We start from the raw sequence: 18963 nt of genomic DNA, 5'->3' as shown, positions 1-18963 counted from the left end.
AGCTCTGTGCGCATCCACAGTTCTGTGAAATTCCTTAGAACATTACAAGACGACTCTAAAATGGGCCAAGCACTGAATGAATATTTCAACAATGGACTGATTAATGCTAGAGCACGTAGCGGTTTCCTATTGGAACGCTAGTCTGACAGTCTATCGATTAACGCTGAGGGAAAGACAGAAGAGGCAGAGAGGAAACGGAGAGTCGGGGATGCGATTGGACCAAACCAACGCGTCGCAAAAAAACAAGAAAAAAAATGTCTTTAGGACTGCCTGATAAATAAGCCTCTCAACCATGGCTATGGAGAATCGCGATAAGCCTCTTTTAAAGGCATATGTCTCCACTTTCACAATGGAGACTGCGAATAGAGTGAAAGTAAATCTGATGTGTCGTAAATCCCTCTCGGAGCGGATTGGTTTTGCCCTATTCACCAGTCATATTCCGAGTCTCCGCATCCATACCCCTCCCTTGCCCGGTTAGACCGAAGAACAAAATACTGCGTTATTGGCTAGGTTATTCACTTATCTTATCAGAATGTATAATGAGTTGATTGACGTTAGTATAGCCGAAGCTAAGCACTGAAATGCGAGGGACAACCCGTATCCCCATCTATTCGTAATATCTTTAAATAGCATCGCTTGGGTTGAACGAAGTCATGTTACCCTTGCCCAGTCTGCTGCAGCTCATTCTGTTGCTGGAACTAGAGTTTTGGCGAGGAACCGAAGCCAGTCCGACTGATGATAATGCACTCCGGACCGGCCATGGAGACCACGGCGAACCGGGGCATGCGGAACCGCATAAGGATTCATACAGCACCTTTGCCTCGGAGTTCCTAGAGTCCAGATACCTTTCCGACGAGGGTAAACAAACAGTGATCGTTTACTGCCTTTTTAGCCAATCAAATGAATTATCCCGGCGTTTCGCTTTGCTTTTGAAGTGCATTTTTTGAATAGTCAAGAAGCTGAGAATGGCATTCAGTAGAGCATTGGAACCCCGCTGATGGCTCCGACGCCTCTCATAGCTTATGATGTGTTCTTGTGTTATAAAAGATTACTGATCGGTTAATTATAATAATCACCAGATCTTGTTTGTTTGTGTATTTGTTTGGTTGGTTTATTGATTGACGTTAAGTGGTGACTAGGCCCTTGTATTAAACACTTAAATAATCCTTCGGTGAACCGCATAGCCCGCGATCAGCACCTTGGTCAGCACCCCGCTGTAGCGTTGGGGGAAACTATCTACATCCGGTCGACCCCCCCCCCCCCCCCCCCCCCCCACTTAACCACCCCATACGTTGACTGCACAACGAGTTCAGATGAGAGCCTATGCACAACAATAACGTCATTTGTTTGGATTTTTCAGTGGATATAAATGAGAACATAGTCTTGCATAAAAACTCTGTTAATTGGATTCCCTTGTGTAACATTGTTTTGTGATGGCGCCCTCAGGGTACCCTTTCCCCACCGCGCCTCCCGTCGACCCGTTCGCCCGCATTAAAGTCAGCGACTGTGGAGTCACTAAAGGGTGCATCAGGTGAGTAACAGGAGATAAACAGTGAACGAGAGAGAGAGAGAGAGAGCGAGAGAGAGAGAGGAGAATAGTTATAATAAAGTGCTATTTTAAAAGAGAATAAACCCCTGACAATTCTAATGTACTTGTGCTGTTTTCCATAATGGAGATGTGTAGTCGCAGTAACTGGTGATCAACAGAGCATGATGAAACATGTTGAAATAGCACTTACTGTGACGTTAGAGTCTTATATTCAGCTCTAGTCTTGTGCACACTCATGTGTTTCTAATGCAAGCCTGACCAGTCAAGCTAAAGGCAGTCAGCAGAAAATTCTGGAACATCAAACATGAATGCACATCTTCCGCCACGTTAGGGTTTTGCAGAATAGTAGCGTTGGTCAATCTTCCCGTCTATTTGGAAATGTTAAATTTATAATTTAGACACATGGTGACATAGTAACCAAACATAGTAACCAAACGCGGACATCAGTTCTCCCATACATTGCGTGTATACTGTATGCATATCTGTGAATGTACCTGTTAAGAAGGTGTATATAACGTGTGTGTGTGTTTGTGTGTGTGCGCAGGTATGGGAAACCAGGCTGCGATGCTGAGACCTGTGACTATTTCCTGAGTTATAGACGTATTGGGACGGATGTGGAGTTTGAACTCAGCGCAGACACAGACGGCTGGGTGGCCGTCGGCTTCTCCTCCGACAAGAAAATGGTGAGAAAAGAAGAGAAAATGAAAGAGCGCGAGAGAGGAACAAACGTTTTTTGAATGGCGAAGTGAAGCAGAACACTGTTTAACTTCTTTTCCTAGACAGAAGTATAACTATGTCACAAAACAGCCTGTAGCCAGTTACAATGAAAACAAAAGTTTTTTTTGGTCAGGTAAAAGTAGAGTGTAGATTAATAGTTTTATGTAATGACCTAAAGAACAGTCCTCTGGATCAGTGTCCAATCAGAGAACAACACCCCTTAGGATGAGCACCCAATCAGAAAACAGTGCTTAATGCATGATTGCATTGTATCTTTGTTTAGCACTGAGAGAGAAAATGATCATTGTTTTTCTTGACACAAACCCTCTCAATAGGAACATTCTTTAATGAAAGCGTCAGTATGTTAAGCATTGGAATCATTAACCTGTTCTGAGATCAGGTTTTTCAGGCAGTTGAGTGTTCAGCTTTATAGGAAATTCTGTTCTGAGATCAGTGCTCAGTGATATTTAAAGGATCTGCTGTCGATAACATGTTTTTGTACTATTTTTCCCATGCTGTTTGAATTCGGCTGTGTTCCACATGGGTGTGTGTCTGCCCGGGCCACACACACTCTCTCACCCTCTCTCATTCAGCTCTGGTCACCTCTGATTGGCAAGGTGGTTGTCGCAGCGTAGAGCTCAGCCAATGGCAGTCTCTTCCAAACATGTCACACTGCTCTGTTAGCTCATTGTGTGAAAAACTCCCCCCCAAAAAACGAGGGTATTTACCTCACAAATATCAGAGGTTCTCCTTCTCCTTGACCGAGGTAGCCACAGCGTGTGAGGGGCCGCTCTGACTAATTAAGACTGAATGTTCTGAAATTTCAAAATAAAAAAAGAGGGGAAAAAATGAGGAAGGAAAAAAATTAGGGTGTTTATTTGCGGACAACAGGAAAGAACAGTCGTTGTTCAGGAAACAGCCAATGAGGATTTGAGTAAACGTGACCCCTTTCTCAGGGAGGCGACGATGTCATGGGCTGCGTCCACGACGACAACGGGCGCGTGAGGATCCATCACTTCTATAACGTGGGCCAGTGGGCAAAGGAGATCAAACGCAACCCCGCCCGGGACGAGGAGGGCATCTTCGAGAGCAACCGCGTCACTTGCCGCTTCAAACGCCCGCTCTACGTGCCGCGGGAGGAGACGCTGGTCGACCTGCACCTGAGCTGGTATTACCTGTTCGCCTGGGGCCCTGCTATACAGGGTGAGTGTGTGTGTGTGTGTGTGTAAAACACATTGAAGCTGGAGCTACTTTATTACCTTGGGTCTTGCCAAGTGCATGAATATTCAGACTCAGAGAATGAGTGAAATTGTCCATCAGTAGCCATGTCTTTGCATGTATTTGAATCACCTGTGAATGTTATCTAAAACAAAACTTTGCCTCAATGTTTTCCAGCCTTTAACATCGCCAGGACCTGTAACGTGGTGCTGGTATCAGGGTTGAATGTATAGACAGTTTTCTGACCTTGAATCTTTCTTTTTTTTTTTTTTTTGGTCAGGTTCCATAACACGGCATGACATCGACAGCCCTCCCGTGTCTGATCACATGATCAGCATTTACAAATATGAGGACATCTTCATGCCCTCGTCGACCTATCAGACCTTCTCTTCCCCTTTCTGTCTCCTCCTCATCGTCGCCCTCACCTTCTACCTGCTCATGGGCACCCCGTAACCGTGGCAACCAGCTGTCCACCATCACGTAGACCAGGGCAGGTTGCCATAGAGTACAGATGGAGGGAGGTCACCACGGCAATGAGGAAGGATGCACTAATTAGAAGAGGGAGTGACATGGAGGTTGCCATAAAGGAAGAGACAGAGAGTATTTTAAAAACAGAGCGTCTGCCATAAATCATTTTATGAACGTATATCTGTAACAATACATAACAGGGCTAATAGTGTCCAGTCTATGGTCAGCTAAACTTCAATTAACTATAATGTAATTGGGTATACGGATCTAGTTTTAATTTTAGAAGTGGAATACCTAGACACAGCATATGCTGAAATATTGGGGTTCATACGTTTTGCCTTAAGCACAGCAGAGATTCTCCACGTACAAAGCTCAGCGTTAAGCTGTAGCCGTTTGTCAGAGGTACAAAAGATTTTTTTTCCCTGACTTAGCGGCAGTTGCAGCCCGTTCTCTCCTATTGGATGCTCACGATAATTCTGTACGTCACGTCGGTTGCAAACACTCGCTGTTCACTGTTGCATGTAATATTCTCTGGCGTAAAGACCATTCGTTTCTAGTAGCACAGGCGGCCCAGTGCTGTAAACGGTATTGTATTTGTTATACCTCTTTAACCACTAGGGGGCGCTTTGACGCGCCCGCAATAATCCTACAGTCAGTGCTAAAATATAACGACGTTCATTAATGTGGAACTGAAAATATGGATGTGGAATTGGAGAATCGAAAGAAATTTAAGTTCCTCAGTTTTCGAACAGTTGAGGCTTAGGGTTCGGCTTCTCCTTTTAGCATTCAGCTGAAAACAATAAGTTTGAATACGTTACCCATACACGCTCACTCACAGCACAAACTTTCGAGAAGACGCTTGTAATTAAATAAGTTATATTTGCATTTAAACAGACTGTGAATACAAAAAATCAGTAGTGATTCATGCTACAACTCATAACTAGGATTCATAAGACAATCAGTATGACCAGTTAATTACGTTGTTATAATTCCAGCGGCGTTATAGAAGCATAACAAATGCGTGGAGCCGGCGGATGCATGTTTTTACGTCATTTACTCTGACCTAAGACTTAAGCCCTGTTTCCTTTTGGACCAGAACTAAAACTGGATCAGAAGACCACACGCCAAGACATACCAGCAGTGCCCTGAGGTTCAAACAGACACCAGGTTAAACCTGGATGGGTCGATGGGATTATTTTAGTGCCATTTCAAATGTTTGTACAGTATCACACAAGATGAGGAAACGGATGTGGAGTTAAACAGTTTGAAGTAGTATTTTGATATCTTGTTCACATGTTTTGTAGGGTTTTGCCTAAATAAGAATGATCTGGATAATTATGACTTGATTTGTGTGTTAAGGAAAGGCAGAGTATATTTATGTGATGTTACTAACTGTATGTGAATTCAAGAGTATCTGTCAGAAACTGATCTATGATAAATGGAAGTATTAGATGAGTTAGACGATATGCAATAACGACCAGGCACAGTAAAAGGTTTAAAGCCATGAGAATCATATGTGTTACACTATAGCCCCCCCCCCTCCCCCCCATCTATCTATCTATCTATCTATCTATCTATCTATCTATCTATGATCCCTGAGGAGACAGTTACGTGTCTGCCCGTGACAGGGTGATAACTACAGCACTCTTTTTCTCTCTCCTTATCTCTCTCCTACTGCACATTGGCTAAATAGATATTGATCTTTTTACTTGGAAAATGCCTCCCTACTCTGTGTTTTACATTTTGCTGTGCTAACAATATATTAAAATGTAACGAGATATTTAAAGCGCAATTTCTGTCCTCATCTTATTTTTGTGAACCGCATAATCAAACTTACTCCACGCGTTTGTACAAAGTCTAAGCCTCGCTCTGTTGACATGAATGAATCCTGGCAAACGCACGGAATAGTACGTTGCGTGACGATATATTTCAAGACAGTAACCATGTCTTATTGGAAGTATATGTATGAATATCTTATTTCAGTTGTGTAGTTTTACATTCAGTTTGCAACTGGGTATTTTTAATAAAAAAAATTCTATGAGGGGAGAAAAGTTTTCTACATTCGCAGCGTTAAAAAGTCAATTCTTTGAAAGAGCCTCTTGGTAAAAAAAAAAAAAAGTCATTTCCACTGATTTGGCTGCACCAGCTGCTCAAAGCCTGACCACAACCGTGGCGTTAACTGCCAACTTCCTCATAGACCCAGAATAAACAGGCTTCGTGAAAGGGGGCGTTACATAGCTTACTTTCAGTTGCACCGATCACTACAACAGGTTTGGGTCTCTTCTACGTGCTGAAGCGGTCTAAAAAACGTAATTTACATGGTAGGGGTTGTAACACTACATTTCCCACAGTGTTGACCACGAGCTACGTCATCCGTTTTTCCCCTTCCCTATCCGCAAATTCCTCAGCTGACAGTAACTAGGGGAGCTGCTGAGCAACAGCCAGCGAACATGGCAGACACGGACGGCCCGGGTATGGAGGATGATCCCGCAACCATAACCGCCGCGGAGCCGGACACTCCGCTTACTTCCCGACCACGCTACGTGTCCTTCAGCGAGACTGTACAACCAGCGGTCGGCATGGTTAGCCAGCTGCTAAATCAACCGTCGTCCCTCAAGTTCGACAAAAATATCAAACAGGCCTTCTACAATACCGGGGCGATGATTTTTGTGGCTATCTGTTGTGGAGCGGCAGTGCTGGTTTATTTTATTTTGGAGGCCTTTCTACGGCCGTTGCTCTGGGCCGTGCTTTGTGGAACTTTTCTTCACCCGTTTAAATACTCTTTAGCTCGCCTAGGTCGGCGGTGGCTAAGCGGTTTACAAGAGAGTGGGACGCCGATAGTCGTGGGGACGCTACTGGTGCCGGTGTGGTGTGTGAACCATGGGGTGGAGACGCTCGGCGGGCTGGTCCTGGAGCGACTCAAGGTTCTGCTGGTGATTGGAGCTGGAGCGCCGTTGCTTTATTTCCTTTACCTGTCCTGGAGTGTCATCGGGATGCAAGTGATCCTCGGACACGTTTGTTCAGTCATCTGCTGTGCGCTGGACTACTTCAACGCTCTCTGGGTAATTGTGCTTCTCAGAATATGTGTGAGACACACCCCCGACCGCCAGCTAGACAAACGCCTATTGTATTAGGTCACAGGGGTATGACGGCTTTGTTTAAGTGGTAGACACTTTCAAATTCCTCATGCACCGACTTAAGCTATAAAAGACAAATATATGAAAGCGAATAATTAGCAGGTAAAGTAAATTACTCCATCGTGGTTTGTACTTGACGTGTTATTCTAAACGTGTTATTCTAACCTTTTGGGTCAGAACTAATTTGAAAGCTGAAGGCTTCCAAAGGCGACGAGAGTCGACCACGGTCGGGTACCGCCCTCTGCACGCTTCGTTTACGATTCACTGTGGCATTCAGTAATCAGATCTTGAGGCGAATGAAATGATTTATCATGTTCCAACATGCTGCTCCGTCTCGGGATGATGAGGTTTGAGCCGAGACATGTGTATTTTTGAACATCAGGGCTTCTCTAAGTCAAATGTCACGCAAAGCACTAACGGTATCTTATTTCAGTAATAAATACTATAATGTAAGACGTTACGACGGTCGTGTCTGTTTAGGATTAAGATGAATTAATCTGTTTGGAGTCCGCTTTAATTCATTACTCCGATAGTTAATCTCGTCTAAATTTCTTCTCTCTCCCTCTTTTGCCTTTCTCAGGTTGGCACACTGGTGCTTGGTTATGTATTGGCAGTGGTGTTTAAATGGACCCCTGGCATGGAGGGATACTTGCGTGCAATGTCGGTACCAGTATGGGCCGCTCTCATTTTCTATCTGGGTAAGACTCACCGTGTGAAAGGTATACATCTGTTGATAACTGATGAACAAACTCCCTGTAGCTCGGCTTTTAAGATGCAGTTCAGTGGCCTTGGATTTGCGTAAACAGGCCGTAGTGTTCCCCCACGGAAAGTGTAAAGTCAGGGGGAGCTCTGTGATTGGTTAGTTCATTTTCAAACGGTCATTTCTATTCGTTTTCACTGAGAGACAACAGTCAGGCTATTTTGCTACAGCCTAGTTATACATTTACTGTAAATTCACACCCTGAAGATATGCTATACGTTTGCTGCATGCACAAATTGTGTCTACACTCTACACACCCACACACACACACACAGACACATTTCTCGGTATGAAGCCTATATGTGTGTGAGTGTGAATGTGTGTGTGTGTGTGTGTTTTTTGCCTTTGCTGAATGCTGTTGAATCTCACTGCTACATTTAGAGTCGACTGTGACTCCTTGTGGACTATCTTTAGTCCGTGATGTGCTGAGAGCTGAACTTAAGCTCTTCTGTGCTGAAATGTGAAAGGTAGGCCTGTGTGCCTTATGATGGGACATTTGAGTGGACGTGTACTAGCACGGGAAGTCATCCCTCCCCCTCGCCCCTTAACGGCCTCCTCAAGTTTTAAAACACAGCAGGTTTGTTCAGGCACTGTAAATTCAAAGCTTATCTATGATGTGAAGGAAGTAGACACACAAACACCCACCCACACACACACATACCCACACACACACACACACACACACACACACATGAGCCTCCATTCAACCACAAACATGCAAATGTGTTTGCTTAGCAAAATGACTCAGTCAGCAGCCGCTAAAACTTCAAAGCCGTTATTATTAAGAAGTGTTATTGATCAGTTGTGTAATTCATTCTGTGCTGTAGCAAGTTCCAGTATCTGTTCCTCTCTCTCTCTTAAGTCTCTCTGACAGGCTCGTGGCGTGTGCCTGTGTTTGTGGTGGTGGTCTTTCTACTGATCGTCGGCACTCACGAGAAGCCCCAAGTCCCAGGGAAAGGTGAGGAAAGAGAGAATGAGTGAAAGAAGCGATGAGACAAGACAGAGAGAGCAAAGTAAATAGGAGTATTATCTTTAGCACCTACTTTTTATATATATATATATATATATATATATATATATATATCTCTTTTTTTTTCCCACAGTATGTAGCTGGTTTGATTAAAAGATTTTTTTTTATTGAAGGCAGATCAGAGCTTAGAATCTCAACCTCGTTACCTAGCTTTGCTTATCTTTTCTGACAGGAATCCGCATCACAGGTTTGTTTTAATGTGCCTGCGTTTCTGGTGATTAAGTACACACTCTCCCTTTCTTATTATTTTGCTCTCTATCACTCTGTGTCTTCCTCTTCTCTCTCTCTCTCTCTCTCTCTCATTCTTTCTAGGGGAACTCCCAGGACAAGTGTTGTCCTTTGCTGCTAACACAATCTACATGGCTATCTCTTGTAGCAGCAGTCTCACAGGGCAAGATAAACAGGATGGGGACACCACTGCAGCACCCAGAGGTTACACACACACACACACACGCACGCACACACACAGTTACATATTCTCACGTTGCCAGCGCAGAGATAAAAGAATCTTTATGACCCTGCTGGCAAAGATATTGAGATTATATAAATGGTTGTGTGACAGGGTTTTGGGTCTCTCTCTCTCTCTCTCTCTCTCTCCAGATTCTTCCCAGAGTCCCAAGCGTGTGCGTCCCGAGATCCGGAGTCTTCTACATAAAGAGAAGGCCAGTGACATCTACTTCATTCTGCTGGCCTGGGCTATAGTACTAGTGCAGATCTGGCTCAACCTGTGGATCCTGCAGCTCCTCCCTATCCCTGTGGCAGGTAATGTGGGTGTGTGTGTGTGGGTGTGAGTGTGGGAGTGTGTGTGGGTGTGGGTGTGCGTGTATGTACTGTTTTAGCGGCACAATATTGTCACTGTATAACTTTACATGTGCTTATGATTTTACAGTGCATATGCATATGTTACAGTGTGGATGCATATGTTACAGTGCGTGTGCATATGTTACAGTGCGTATGCATATGTTGCAGTGTGGATGTTGAAAAAGCTGGTGGTGCATTTTGGGCTGAAGGACTTCGCTGAGAGGACGTTGGTGTCATGGTGGGCAGTGGTTGAGCGGTTTGTTAAAGAAAGACAGGATGCCTTGCTGCCTGGACCAATCAGAGGCCTGGCTCAGTTCCTCCTGCGGGTCGATACCAAGGTAACGTCTCTCACAGCCAAGTCCACATTTTCAGCTGTTGTCTTCACACATCTCACCCTCACATGCAAAAGGTTTTCTCTCTCTCTCTATCTCTCTTACACACACACACACACACACAAACACACACACATACATAGAGTCTCTCTCTCTCTCCCTCTCTCCCCCTCTCTCTCTCTCTCTCTCTGTCTCTCTCCCTCTCTCCCCCTCTCTCTCTCTCTCTCTCTCACAAACTTACACACACACTGCTTGTCTTCATCGCTGGTTCTTGTGTATGTATCAGGGAGCAGTAACAGCTGCAGATGCCTGGTCTATTTAGAGATGAGAAAACTCACAGAGAATGATGAATGTTATGTGCATGTGCTTCTTGTCTATGGAAGCTTCTAGAATTCAAGATTTGAATGATCAAAAAGGAGGAAGGCGCTCGCTTTGTTTGAAATATTTGTATATTATAAAATTTTGTTGTTTTTTTTTTCAAATGCAAGACTGTCTCCATCTGTCTTCTGTTAGTACATGCTCCAGTCTTGTCAGTGTCTAGATATATATTTTACATGACCAAACCATATATGGGAGCTGGACCGTGATTTGTGTGTTTAAATAGTTTGGCACATTTGAGGTCACAGAGGCAGCCTTCTCTTGATTTGGCTGTGTTTATCTCAGGGAGCCAAGTTACGCACTTTAGTTTAGACGTGTACTGAGATGTGTCTTGGTGACCTGAAAAACGTTTTCTTTTTTTTTTTCTTCGTCTAGTTTTCTCTTTAAGTCAAACAGATGGTAATTAGCTGAACGAGGTCGTTTCAGGTTGCCAGCCGTCCCGCGGCGGCGTGGACCTGAAGTCGACACGTGGGCTCCTCTGGGTCGAGAACCGCGTTGATTTGCTCGTTTTGAGTGAAGAAATCTAACGTACAGAACGTTCTAGATCTTCCAGAATGCGCCGTTTGGACATTTTAAGGCCTTTGCTCCCCAGCACGGACGCTTACCCCCCTCTCATTTAAAAACGTTTTAATTTTAGTACAGGATATGACAAAGTTGAACTTACTGTTACTAAGCCTGATCTTAAAGCGTGTATGTTTCCTCGCCCACATAGACACATTAGAGTAAGGGGGGGGGGGGGGGGGGGGGGAGGGGGTGTGACTGACCCCCTGCGTTTGTGTTGATTTTGGTTTTGATATTTCTTTCATTACTCTCAATGCGTTCTGATTGACGACACCACAGATGAACTCTGATTGGTTCTTCACCTGGTATTTTGTGATAGGTCTGTGTCCCTAACCTCTCTGATGTGCGTCCTGATGTTTTTTACTGTAACCTCCCTTTCCTCACACGTTTCTCCTCCTGCAGGAAAATGAGAGGTGGAGGAGGTAATAAAAAAAAAAAAAAGAGAGAGAGAGAACCTCTTTTTCAGCTTGTGTTAACCCTGTGTCTTCCCTTCCTCACGTAGAATCTACAACTTGCACCTTTTTTTTTGTTAATACACCAAATTAATTTGAAAAAAAAAAAAAAAAGCACGTCTTCAGAGAGACTGCTGCATCCCCTTTTCACTTATCCAATCCGATTTTAAACTTTTTGTGCACCTGTTATTATCCTATCAGAATGTTTTCCTGCCTTGTCCACCATCCAGTCCAATCTAGTTCTCTTCAACACCTGGAAACCATGTTGTTGTTGTTGTTGTTGTTGTTTGCTGCTTTCCTGGGGGGTATTTCAGAACGCGGGTTTGGTGAAAACTCTGAGTTAGTTAACACAGAGCAAGTAGTAAACCTCTTAATAGAAGTGCCCCATGGCTTTGTTTTGCTAGGAGATTGAGGCCATAGGGCTCTTCTATTAGACGGTTTACAACTTACTCTGAGTGAACTAACTCTTGAGTTTTCACTGAACCCGCTGTCTGGAACACCCCCCTGCACTCTTGATTGGTTGTAATCTAATGATCTGGTTTGTCTCTCTGTCTCCCTCCTCAAAGCTGTGGCATTGGCTTAACAAGCAGGTAAATGACCCGCACTAGCAAGAGAGAGTGAGAGAACGAGAGAGAGAGAAAGAAAGAAAGAAAGAACGAGGGGAAGAGAATGAAAGAGTGTTAGTGTGCATACTCACTAGAAGCTTGGACTGATGCTCAATTTTTTTTTTTTTTTTTAAATTCGCCTTTCATCCACTGTCATCCCTCCATCCTTCTGTTCTTTGCTGAGCTCGCAGGCTTACTGTTGCTGCTGTAGTTTATTTCTTGTGTGTGTGTGTGTGTGTGACTTATTTTTTGTTTTGTTTTGTTTCGGGAGCTGTGGAAGGGTGTGCGTGCCTCTTTAACCGGTAAAAAAAAAGAAAAACAACATCCATCTCATCAGTCGATCCAAATTTCCGATGAAACTTCGCCGAAAAACAAACAACCCCACGCGCTTCTGAACCTTCACATCCGGGCGTGCCTAGATTTGGTTCCTGGTTGTCACGGAGATATAGATTTCATATTGGCTCCAGAACCTTCCACAGCTGTAGATATTTGGCTTTGCTGGTTGGCTTTGGAGTGAGTGAGGTGCATGGAGAGACAGCGATAGAGAGAGAGAGACAGGTAAAGTGGGAGAGGGTTTGGGAGGTGGGTGCTGGTTTACTCCTGTCCGTCAGTGCGGTGGGGCTTGGAGAAGGAGCTGTGGGGGGAGGGGGGGGGGGGGTGGAGGTTTGGTTTATCTGGATTTTTGTGGGAGGTGTTGTGGGAATTACCTGATCCTCAGACATGGGATTGGGATTTGGGATGTTGGATTGGGTTAATCTGGTCATGCTTTGGGTGGTATTCACAGGTAAGTAAACATGGGGACAACACACGTAACATCGCAGGCGCTGCTTTACCAACCAAACAATTCCCGATACTTGTAACCCAGTTCAGGATTTTGAAAGATGACAAAGTTAAAAAGTTAAAATGTTACTGGTAAGGTTTTTACGCCACCGTGGTGAATCCAGAGGAAAAAGAACACGTTCTCTCGCATGTCCGTGTTGGTTTGGTTACCGCTGTTGTTTTAACGTTGAAGAGAATCCGCTGATGAAGTGAATAAATGGACCAAAGCCAAAGCAGGTAATGAACAGTGTCAGCCAAATTAGACACAGATGGTCAGGGAAACTTTCTCGTCCCAAGTCACCGTTGGGGGCGGGGCGGGGCGGGGCAGGAGTAAAGCGGGAGGTGGGACGGGGGTTTCTACGCTCGGAGTCTGAGTCAGCAATCTCTCCCGCTTCGGCGGAAAAAAAAAAACAAAAAACGTCGGACTGATCGACTTAAATGACTAACACGGCCTCGTCATTCACTACAGTCTACACAAGGATAACACTCAAAAACTAACAGCCCCCCCTTAAACATAAAAACAAAACAAATTTAGACATGCAAGTGTATCCAACAGGACAAATGTTCCCGCTGAGTACACAGAGAAACCTGGTACACCAGCCAAAAGCACGACACCCTTTTTCCAAAAAAAGGGGTAGAGTAAACAGTCTGTGTGTGAACAGATTGGCTCTGTGTCGGTCATTAAAACACAGAACGAGATGAATACGGTGAAGAGGCAGAGACTGAAAGGGGGAATAGTGTTTTAGGTCTCAGCATAAAAGTGCTGTGTGAGTGAAGTGGCATGCTAACGGTCTGGGTGTTCTTGAGGGCTAACGATTTTTTCTGTTTGACTCTTCTCTGCTACGTGTGTGAGGAGTGGATTGTTTGTTACTTGAAGATAAGCCAAGATTAAACAGAAAAGAAAAAAAAAACGAAAAAAAGAGACAGTTCCTTCCCTTTTTTCCATTCTGTTCCGGAAGGTTCTGCAGAGTCTGGGAAAGTAGAAACGGTCTAGTTAAGACGTCGCAAAGACGTTGTCCGACTGTTGTCCGTTTTGCGTTTCGCCTGTCCGGCCGCTGTAGACTGGTTAGGGGAGTGAGAGAAGGAGCGGGGGGGGAGGGAAATGTCTTGGTTTGGAATGTCATGGTTTTGAGGAGAGGAGAGGGCCTGTGTATTGCCTTGTGAAGTGTGACTCCTGCTGGTTACTGAAGACAAGAGGTGGAAACAGGTTTCTCTGTGTGTCTGCATTCACTTGCATGGTCCCACGTTTGTCTGTAATGAAAGCCAATCTATACCCCCTCTCCCCATCCCCCCCCCTCCTCTCTCTCCCCCCTCTCTCTCTCTCTCTCTCTCTCTCTCTCTCCCCCCCCCCCCCCTCTCTCCCCCCCTCTCTCTCCCCCCTCTCTCTCTCTCTCTCTGTAGATGATTGTTTGGTTGGAGCGCTCACTGGATAAGCTGATCAGTATCTTCATCATTTTCCTGTTGGTCACTGGGACGCTGTTAATGGCCCTGCTCTTGACTGCTATGGTAATATACTGGTAGTATACTGGTAACATAATGGCCCTGCTGTTGACTGCTATGGTAATATACTGGACACCACAGTACATATGTAACCCCGGCCGCTGTTTAATCCAGACCACCGCCAGTTCGTTCAGATCTTTACGATCTTTTGTGTGTAGGTGCACCATGAAAGCGTCCACATCGTCGAAGTTACTAGCAACTTAATTAACGAGACTGTCTCAAACCATCCGGAGTGGGCGAAGTAAGACACACACCCACACACACCCACACACACACACACACACACACACACACACATTAGTCAAACACAGAAACCAATCAACCCTGCAGATGGTGATTTACTATACACATTAAACTTAATTGTCCAATCTGCAATCTGTGTGTGTGTGTGTGTGTGTGTGTGTGTGTATTGTAGCTGGCTCCCAGAGGCTCGTGTGGTTCAGAAGGCTCTGAACTCAGCCGCCACTAACGTTTACCAACACGGTCGAGAATGGATAACACACAAGGTGAGAGTGACAGAGAGAGAATTTGTCACTGTCCGGGTGTGATTGCGTGCTGATTATCATACCATTGTGTGTGTGTGTGTGTGTGTGCGTGTGTATATGTGTGTGTGTGTGTGTATATGTGTGTGTGTGTGTGTGTGTGCGTGTACAGTTGCATAAGATGCTGGGTGAAAAGGTGAATAACACGGCAGTCATTGAGAAGCAGGTTCTGGAACTATGGGACAGACTCTACCACTCCTGGTTTGTTAAGGTAACTCTCTGAAAACAAAACCCCCGAACTATGACACTCATACCAAATATCTCTTTATTCAGCCTCTGAGTCTGTATTCTTATGATCCATTATTGCCATATTAAAAATAATTTATTAATACGGCAATGTTGTTCTTTCACACTAAACCTTTGGCTTCTAACGTCACTCTGCTTTGAAGTACGTGAGTTCTGTTGTTCTGTTGTTGTTGTTCTCCCTTGTGGTTGTGAGGTACATTAGTGTTTTTGGGGCTTCTCTGTTAGAATGTGACTCACACTGGTCGTCACCGTGGACACAAGGCTCACCTGAACAGACAGAACAGCTGGCTGGGAGACATACTCGAATGGCAGGATGTCGCCTCCTTTGTACAGGAGAACATCGAAACACTGCTCTCAGTGAGTGTGTGTGTGTGTCTGTGTGTGTGTGTGTAATGCAGCCTAAGTAGTGACATACCTGTTAGGAGTACATGCAGTTACCTGTAGTTATTTATTCTGTGCAGTAATGTTTGTATATGTATGTGCACTGTGTGTTTTGTTGTAGATCGTGGAGTCTCTCTGGGTTGTCATGAGTCGGAATGTTGGTTTGTTGATCTCCACGACAACCACTCTCCTCACCGTTCTCTTCCACAGCGGAACAGCTCTGCTAAACTTCGTCCTGTCACTGGTACAGCACTCGCACACGCACGCAGACAGAGTCACCCTGTGACTTACAAAGTGAATTCAGTACAAACTGAAGCTAGTTAATTAATAATTCTCTCTCCCTCTCTCTCTCTCCATCTCTCTCTCTCTCTCTCTCTCTCTTTCCCTCTCCATCTCTCTGTCTGTGCAGGTCATTTTTCTGACCACGCTGTTCTACTTGCTGAGCTCCAGTGGGGAATACTATAAACCTGTGAAATGGGTGATTAGTCTCACCCCTCTGTCCCAGCCCGGACCCTCCTCAAACATCGTCGGACAGTCAGTGGAGGAGGCCATCAGGTACGCACACACACAGACACGCACATGCACGCACACACACGCAGACGCACACACACGCAGACACAGAGACACGCACATGCACGCACACACACACACACACGCACATGCACGCACACACACACACACAGACACGCACATGCACGCGCACACACACACGCACACAGCGCCTGTGTCACAGTGAAGCACTAACACACACCGTGTAAGTGCCTTCTTTTGGTGAGGCAGATGCACTAGTCAGGAGCTGCCAGCAGAGGGAGCTCTCAGCATTCCTCAGAGTCCTAATTCTGACGAGATAAACGCCAAGCACAGGCTCTGTCAGCATGCTCTCACATTTCCTCTTCTCCCAATGGATGAATGGATGGATGGAGGGATGGTCTCTGGCAAGCACATTATCCTGTTCTGCGCGATGTCATACACACACACACACACACACACACACTCACAGACTCACACACACGTTGTCCCCTGTCTTTCGGCCAGAGGATGCACCTGTTGCTGAGTTCATGTTTTACTCTCCAGAGGAAATGGAAGGAGGGAGTGGGACTATTGACGTGTGTGTGTGTGTGTGTGCATGTGCGTGTGTGTGTGTGTATTTGTGTAGTGGGGTCAGAAGCCACAAGTGCTTTGTTGTTGTGGTACAGTATAAATGTGTTCAGTGTGTTCTATCAGAGTGTAAGTCTCTCTCTCTCTCTCTCTCTCTCTCTCTCTCTCTCTCTGATCAGGGGTGTGTTTGATGCCTCTCTGAAGATGGCGGCGTTTTATGGCCTGTACACTTGGCTCACACACACCATCTTCGGCATCAACATCGTCTTCATCCCCTCAGGTAAAACCCTCATCCTGGCTGGACGTGCGTCTCTCCAGTGTGTGTGTGTGTGTGTGAGCCCTTGTGTTTGTTTGCTTGTGTTTGTTTGTTTGCTTGTTGATCTCTGACACAGGTTGTGTTTACCAAAGCGTTCCCTAGAGCCATCTGTTCCAAACCCTAATGCGTGGGAGACACTAATCTGTTCATTCTCTCTCCCAGTATTCATTTATTTGTTTATTTATCTATTTATTTACTTACTTACTTTGGCTTATCTTTCAATTATTGCGAGTGCCCGAAGTAATTCTGTCTTGGCCGGGCCCGCTTAAGTTCAGGCCTTTGGCGCGGCAAAGACATTTTTCGCGCCGCAGAGCTATTGTCAGGCTCTCACATCATTCTTTCTCTCTCTCTCTGTAGCCATGGCAGCGATTTTGGGGGCGGTGCCGTTTTTGGGCACGTACTGGGCGGCCCTGCCGGCGGTGCTGGACCTGTGGTTGGCCCAGGGACAGGGGGTCAGTGCCCTGCTGCTCCTCACCTGTCACCTGCTACCCACGTACTTCGTCGACACGGCCATCTACTCCGACATCTCAGGGTACTGCGCGTGTGCGCGTGTGTGTCGTCCTTACCTGACCGTGTGTGTGTGTTCGTGTGTGTTTTGTCCTTGATTGTCTAACGCTCTGTCTTTGTTCTGGTAAATGCACGGTGCTGCTTTGATAAGTGAGTTTAATTAAGGATGGAAGAGGATATGAAGGATAGCTGTGATCAGACTGTCCAAGGACATCTCATCTGTTTCCCTTCCTTTGGGAGACACTGTCAGGCATGACTTGCAGAGTGTGTGTGTGTGTGTGTGTGTGTGTGTGTGTGTGTGTGTGTGTGTGAGTGAGTGTGAGTGTGTGAGCGTGCATTTGTGTGTTTCTTTAGACCATCTGTGATCAATTCCTCAGCCCTAATTAGACAAAGAGCAGCGGTAGACTTTTGGTGTGTGTGTGTGTGTGTGTGTGTGTGTTTTCTCTTTGCGAGTCCTGGAAAGGTCATTCATAAATGGCTCTCTGTGTGTGTTTGTGTGTTTGATTGTTTCTGTGTGTGTGTGTGTGTGTGTGTGTGTTTGTGTCCTCACACAGGGGGGGCCACCCGTACCTGACCGGTCTGGCTGTAGCAGGTGGAGCGTACTATCTCGGTCTGGAGGGGGCGATTATTGGGCCCATCCTGTTGTGTATACTGGTGGTGGCGTCCAACATCTACAGCGCCATGTTAATGAGTCCAAACAGCAGTCAGCCGACACCAGTACAGGGAAACTATCCCTCACACACACACAGGTATCCCTCACAGACACACACACACACACACACACGCACCACTACGTAACACACAGACACGCTGTTTTACAAGAAAACCTTTTTGTCGTTTCAGCTTTTCTTAACATAAGTGTCGTGTCGTATCAGCAGTATTACGGTAAATACTTGACCGTCCACGCTCTCTGTCTCAGGTTGTTTTTGGATACTCTGGCGGTGAAGGAAGGGACTGAGTGAAAGAGAGGGATGTGTTTTCCTCGCTCATCTCCACACTGCTGTCGCCCGGCTGGCTGACTCTCCTCTTCTGTCCTGTGAGAAGCTGGCCCTGCTTAACCTGCCTCGGTGCGTTTTACAGTTGAGAGGGTCTCCAACGCAGTCCTGCAGGGGTCTGGAAGCGGGCGGAGCGTCTGCCTTTCGGCTCCCCCGAAACGGTATCTGATTGGCAGTTCAGCTAAGCCGCCTCCTTTACTCCGCCTACGTATTAATGTACCGTTTTCATAGCCGCACCCCAAATACTGAAGATATGTTAAAACCATGAAATGGTTGCCCGTTTTTGCTCATTCATTTTCAGTCTAGATTGCCAGTGGTACCAAGTTCGTTCTAAGATAGGCTGACTAAACACTATGAGGCTAAGAGCTGCTAGCACTCAGATGCAAAGTTTGGCCGGCAAAACCTGACTACCGCTACTGCTCTCACGCTATATAAAGTGAGAAACTAAGTTTAACTGAAGTTTGACTAGCACCCTGACGCTAGATTCAGTGAGCTCTCAAAAACTAAGATTAACTGAAGTTTGACTGGCACTCTGACGCTTTATACAGTGA

At 45.6% G+C, this 18963-nt stretch overlaps 2 protein-coding genes across 2 annotated transcripts; both read left to right on the top strand.

Moving 5' to 3' along the window:
* The first annotated feature begins 653 nt into the window (after positions 1–653).
* Positions 654–3937, top strand: frrs1l (ferric-chelate reductase 1-like). The gene is made up of 5 exons (XM_030785400.1): positions 654–858; positions 1447–1531; positions 2094–2232; positions 3223–3469; positions 3765–3937. The coding sequence occupies exons 1-5, from the start codon at positions 654–656 to the stop codon at positions 3935–3937; spliced, it is 849 nt and encodes a 282-aa protein (XP_030641260.1).
* Positions 3938–6402: 2465 nt separating this feature from the next.
* tmem245 (transmembrane protein 245) lies at positions 6403–18474 on the top strand. The gene is made up of 18 exons (XM_030785399.1): positions 6403–7014; positions 7670–7787; positions 8712–8807; positions 9192–9311; positions 9480–9641; positions 9849–10018; positions 11970–11993; positions 14229–14333; positions 14486–14568; positions 14743–14833; positions 14982–15080; positions 15341–15472; positions 15618–15740; positions 15906–16051; positions 16774–16874; positions 17268–17442; positions 17972–18166; positions 18337–18474. Exons 1-18 carry the CDS (start codon positions 6403–6405, stop codon positions 18377–18379), a joined length of 2595 nt encoding a protein of 864 aa, XP_030641259.1. The 3' UTR covers positions 18380–18474.
* Positions 18475–18963: the final 489 nt, after the last annotated feature.

The sequence above is a fragment of the Chanos chanos genome, chromosome 9 (assembly GCF_902362185.1).
Source record: "Chanos chanos chromosome 9, fChaCha1.1, whole genome shotgun sequence".
NCBI classification, from domain to species: Eukaryota; Metazoa; Chordata; class Actinopteri; order Gonorynchiformes; family Chanidae; genus Chanos; species Chanos chanos.
The sequence above is the reverse complement of the archived record's forward strand: the minus strand, read 5'-3'. Positions and strand labels throughout refer to the sequence as shown.

Bases quoted from the DNA above. Each gene is read 5' to 3' on its own strand.
- frrs1l (XM_030785400.1), top strand. From the start codon at position 654: ATGTTACCCTTGCCCAGTCTGCTGCAGCTCATTCTGTTGCTGGAACTA. The intron at 2,233-3,222 runs GTGAGAAAAGAA...CCCCTTTCTCAG, and splicing joins TCTCCTCCGACAAGAAAATG to GGAGGCGACGATGTCATGGG. The intron at 3,470-3,764 runs GTGAGTGTGTGT...TTTTTTGGTCAG, and splicing joins CTGGGGCCCTGCTATACAGG to GTTCCATAACACGGCATGAC.
- tmem245 (XM_030785399.1), top strand. From the start codon at position 6,403: ATGGCAGACACGGACGGCCCGGGTATGGAGGATGATCCCGCAACCATA. The intron at 9,312-9,479 runs GTTACACACACA...CTCTCTCTCCAG, and splicing joins CACCACTGCAGCACCCAGAG to ATTCTTCCCAGAGTCCCAAG. The intron at 16,875-17,267 runs GTAAAACCCTCA...CTCTCTCTGTAG, and splicing joins CATCGTCTTCATCCCCTCAG to CCATGGCAGCGATTTTGGGG.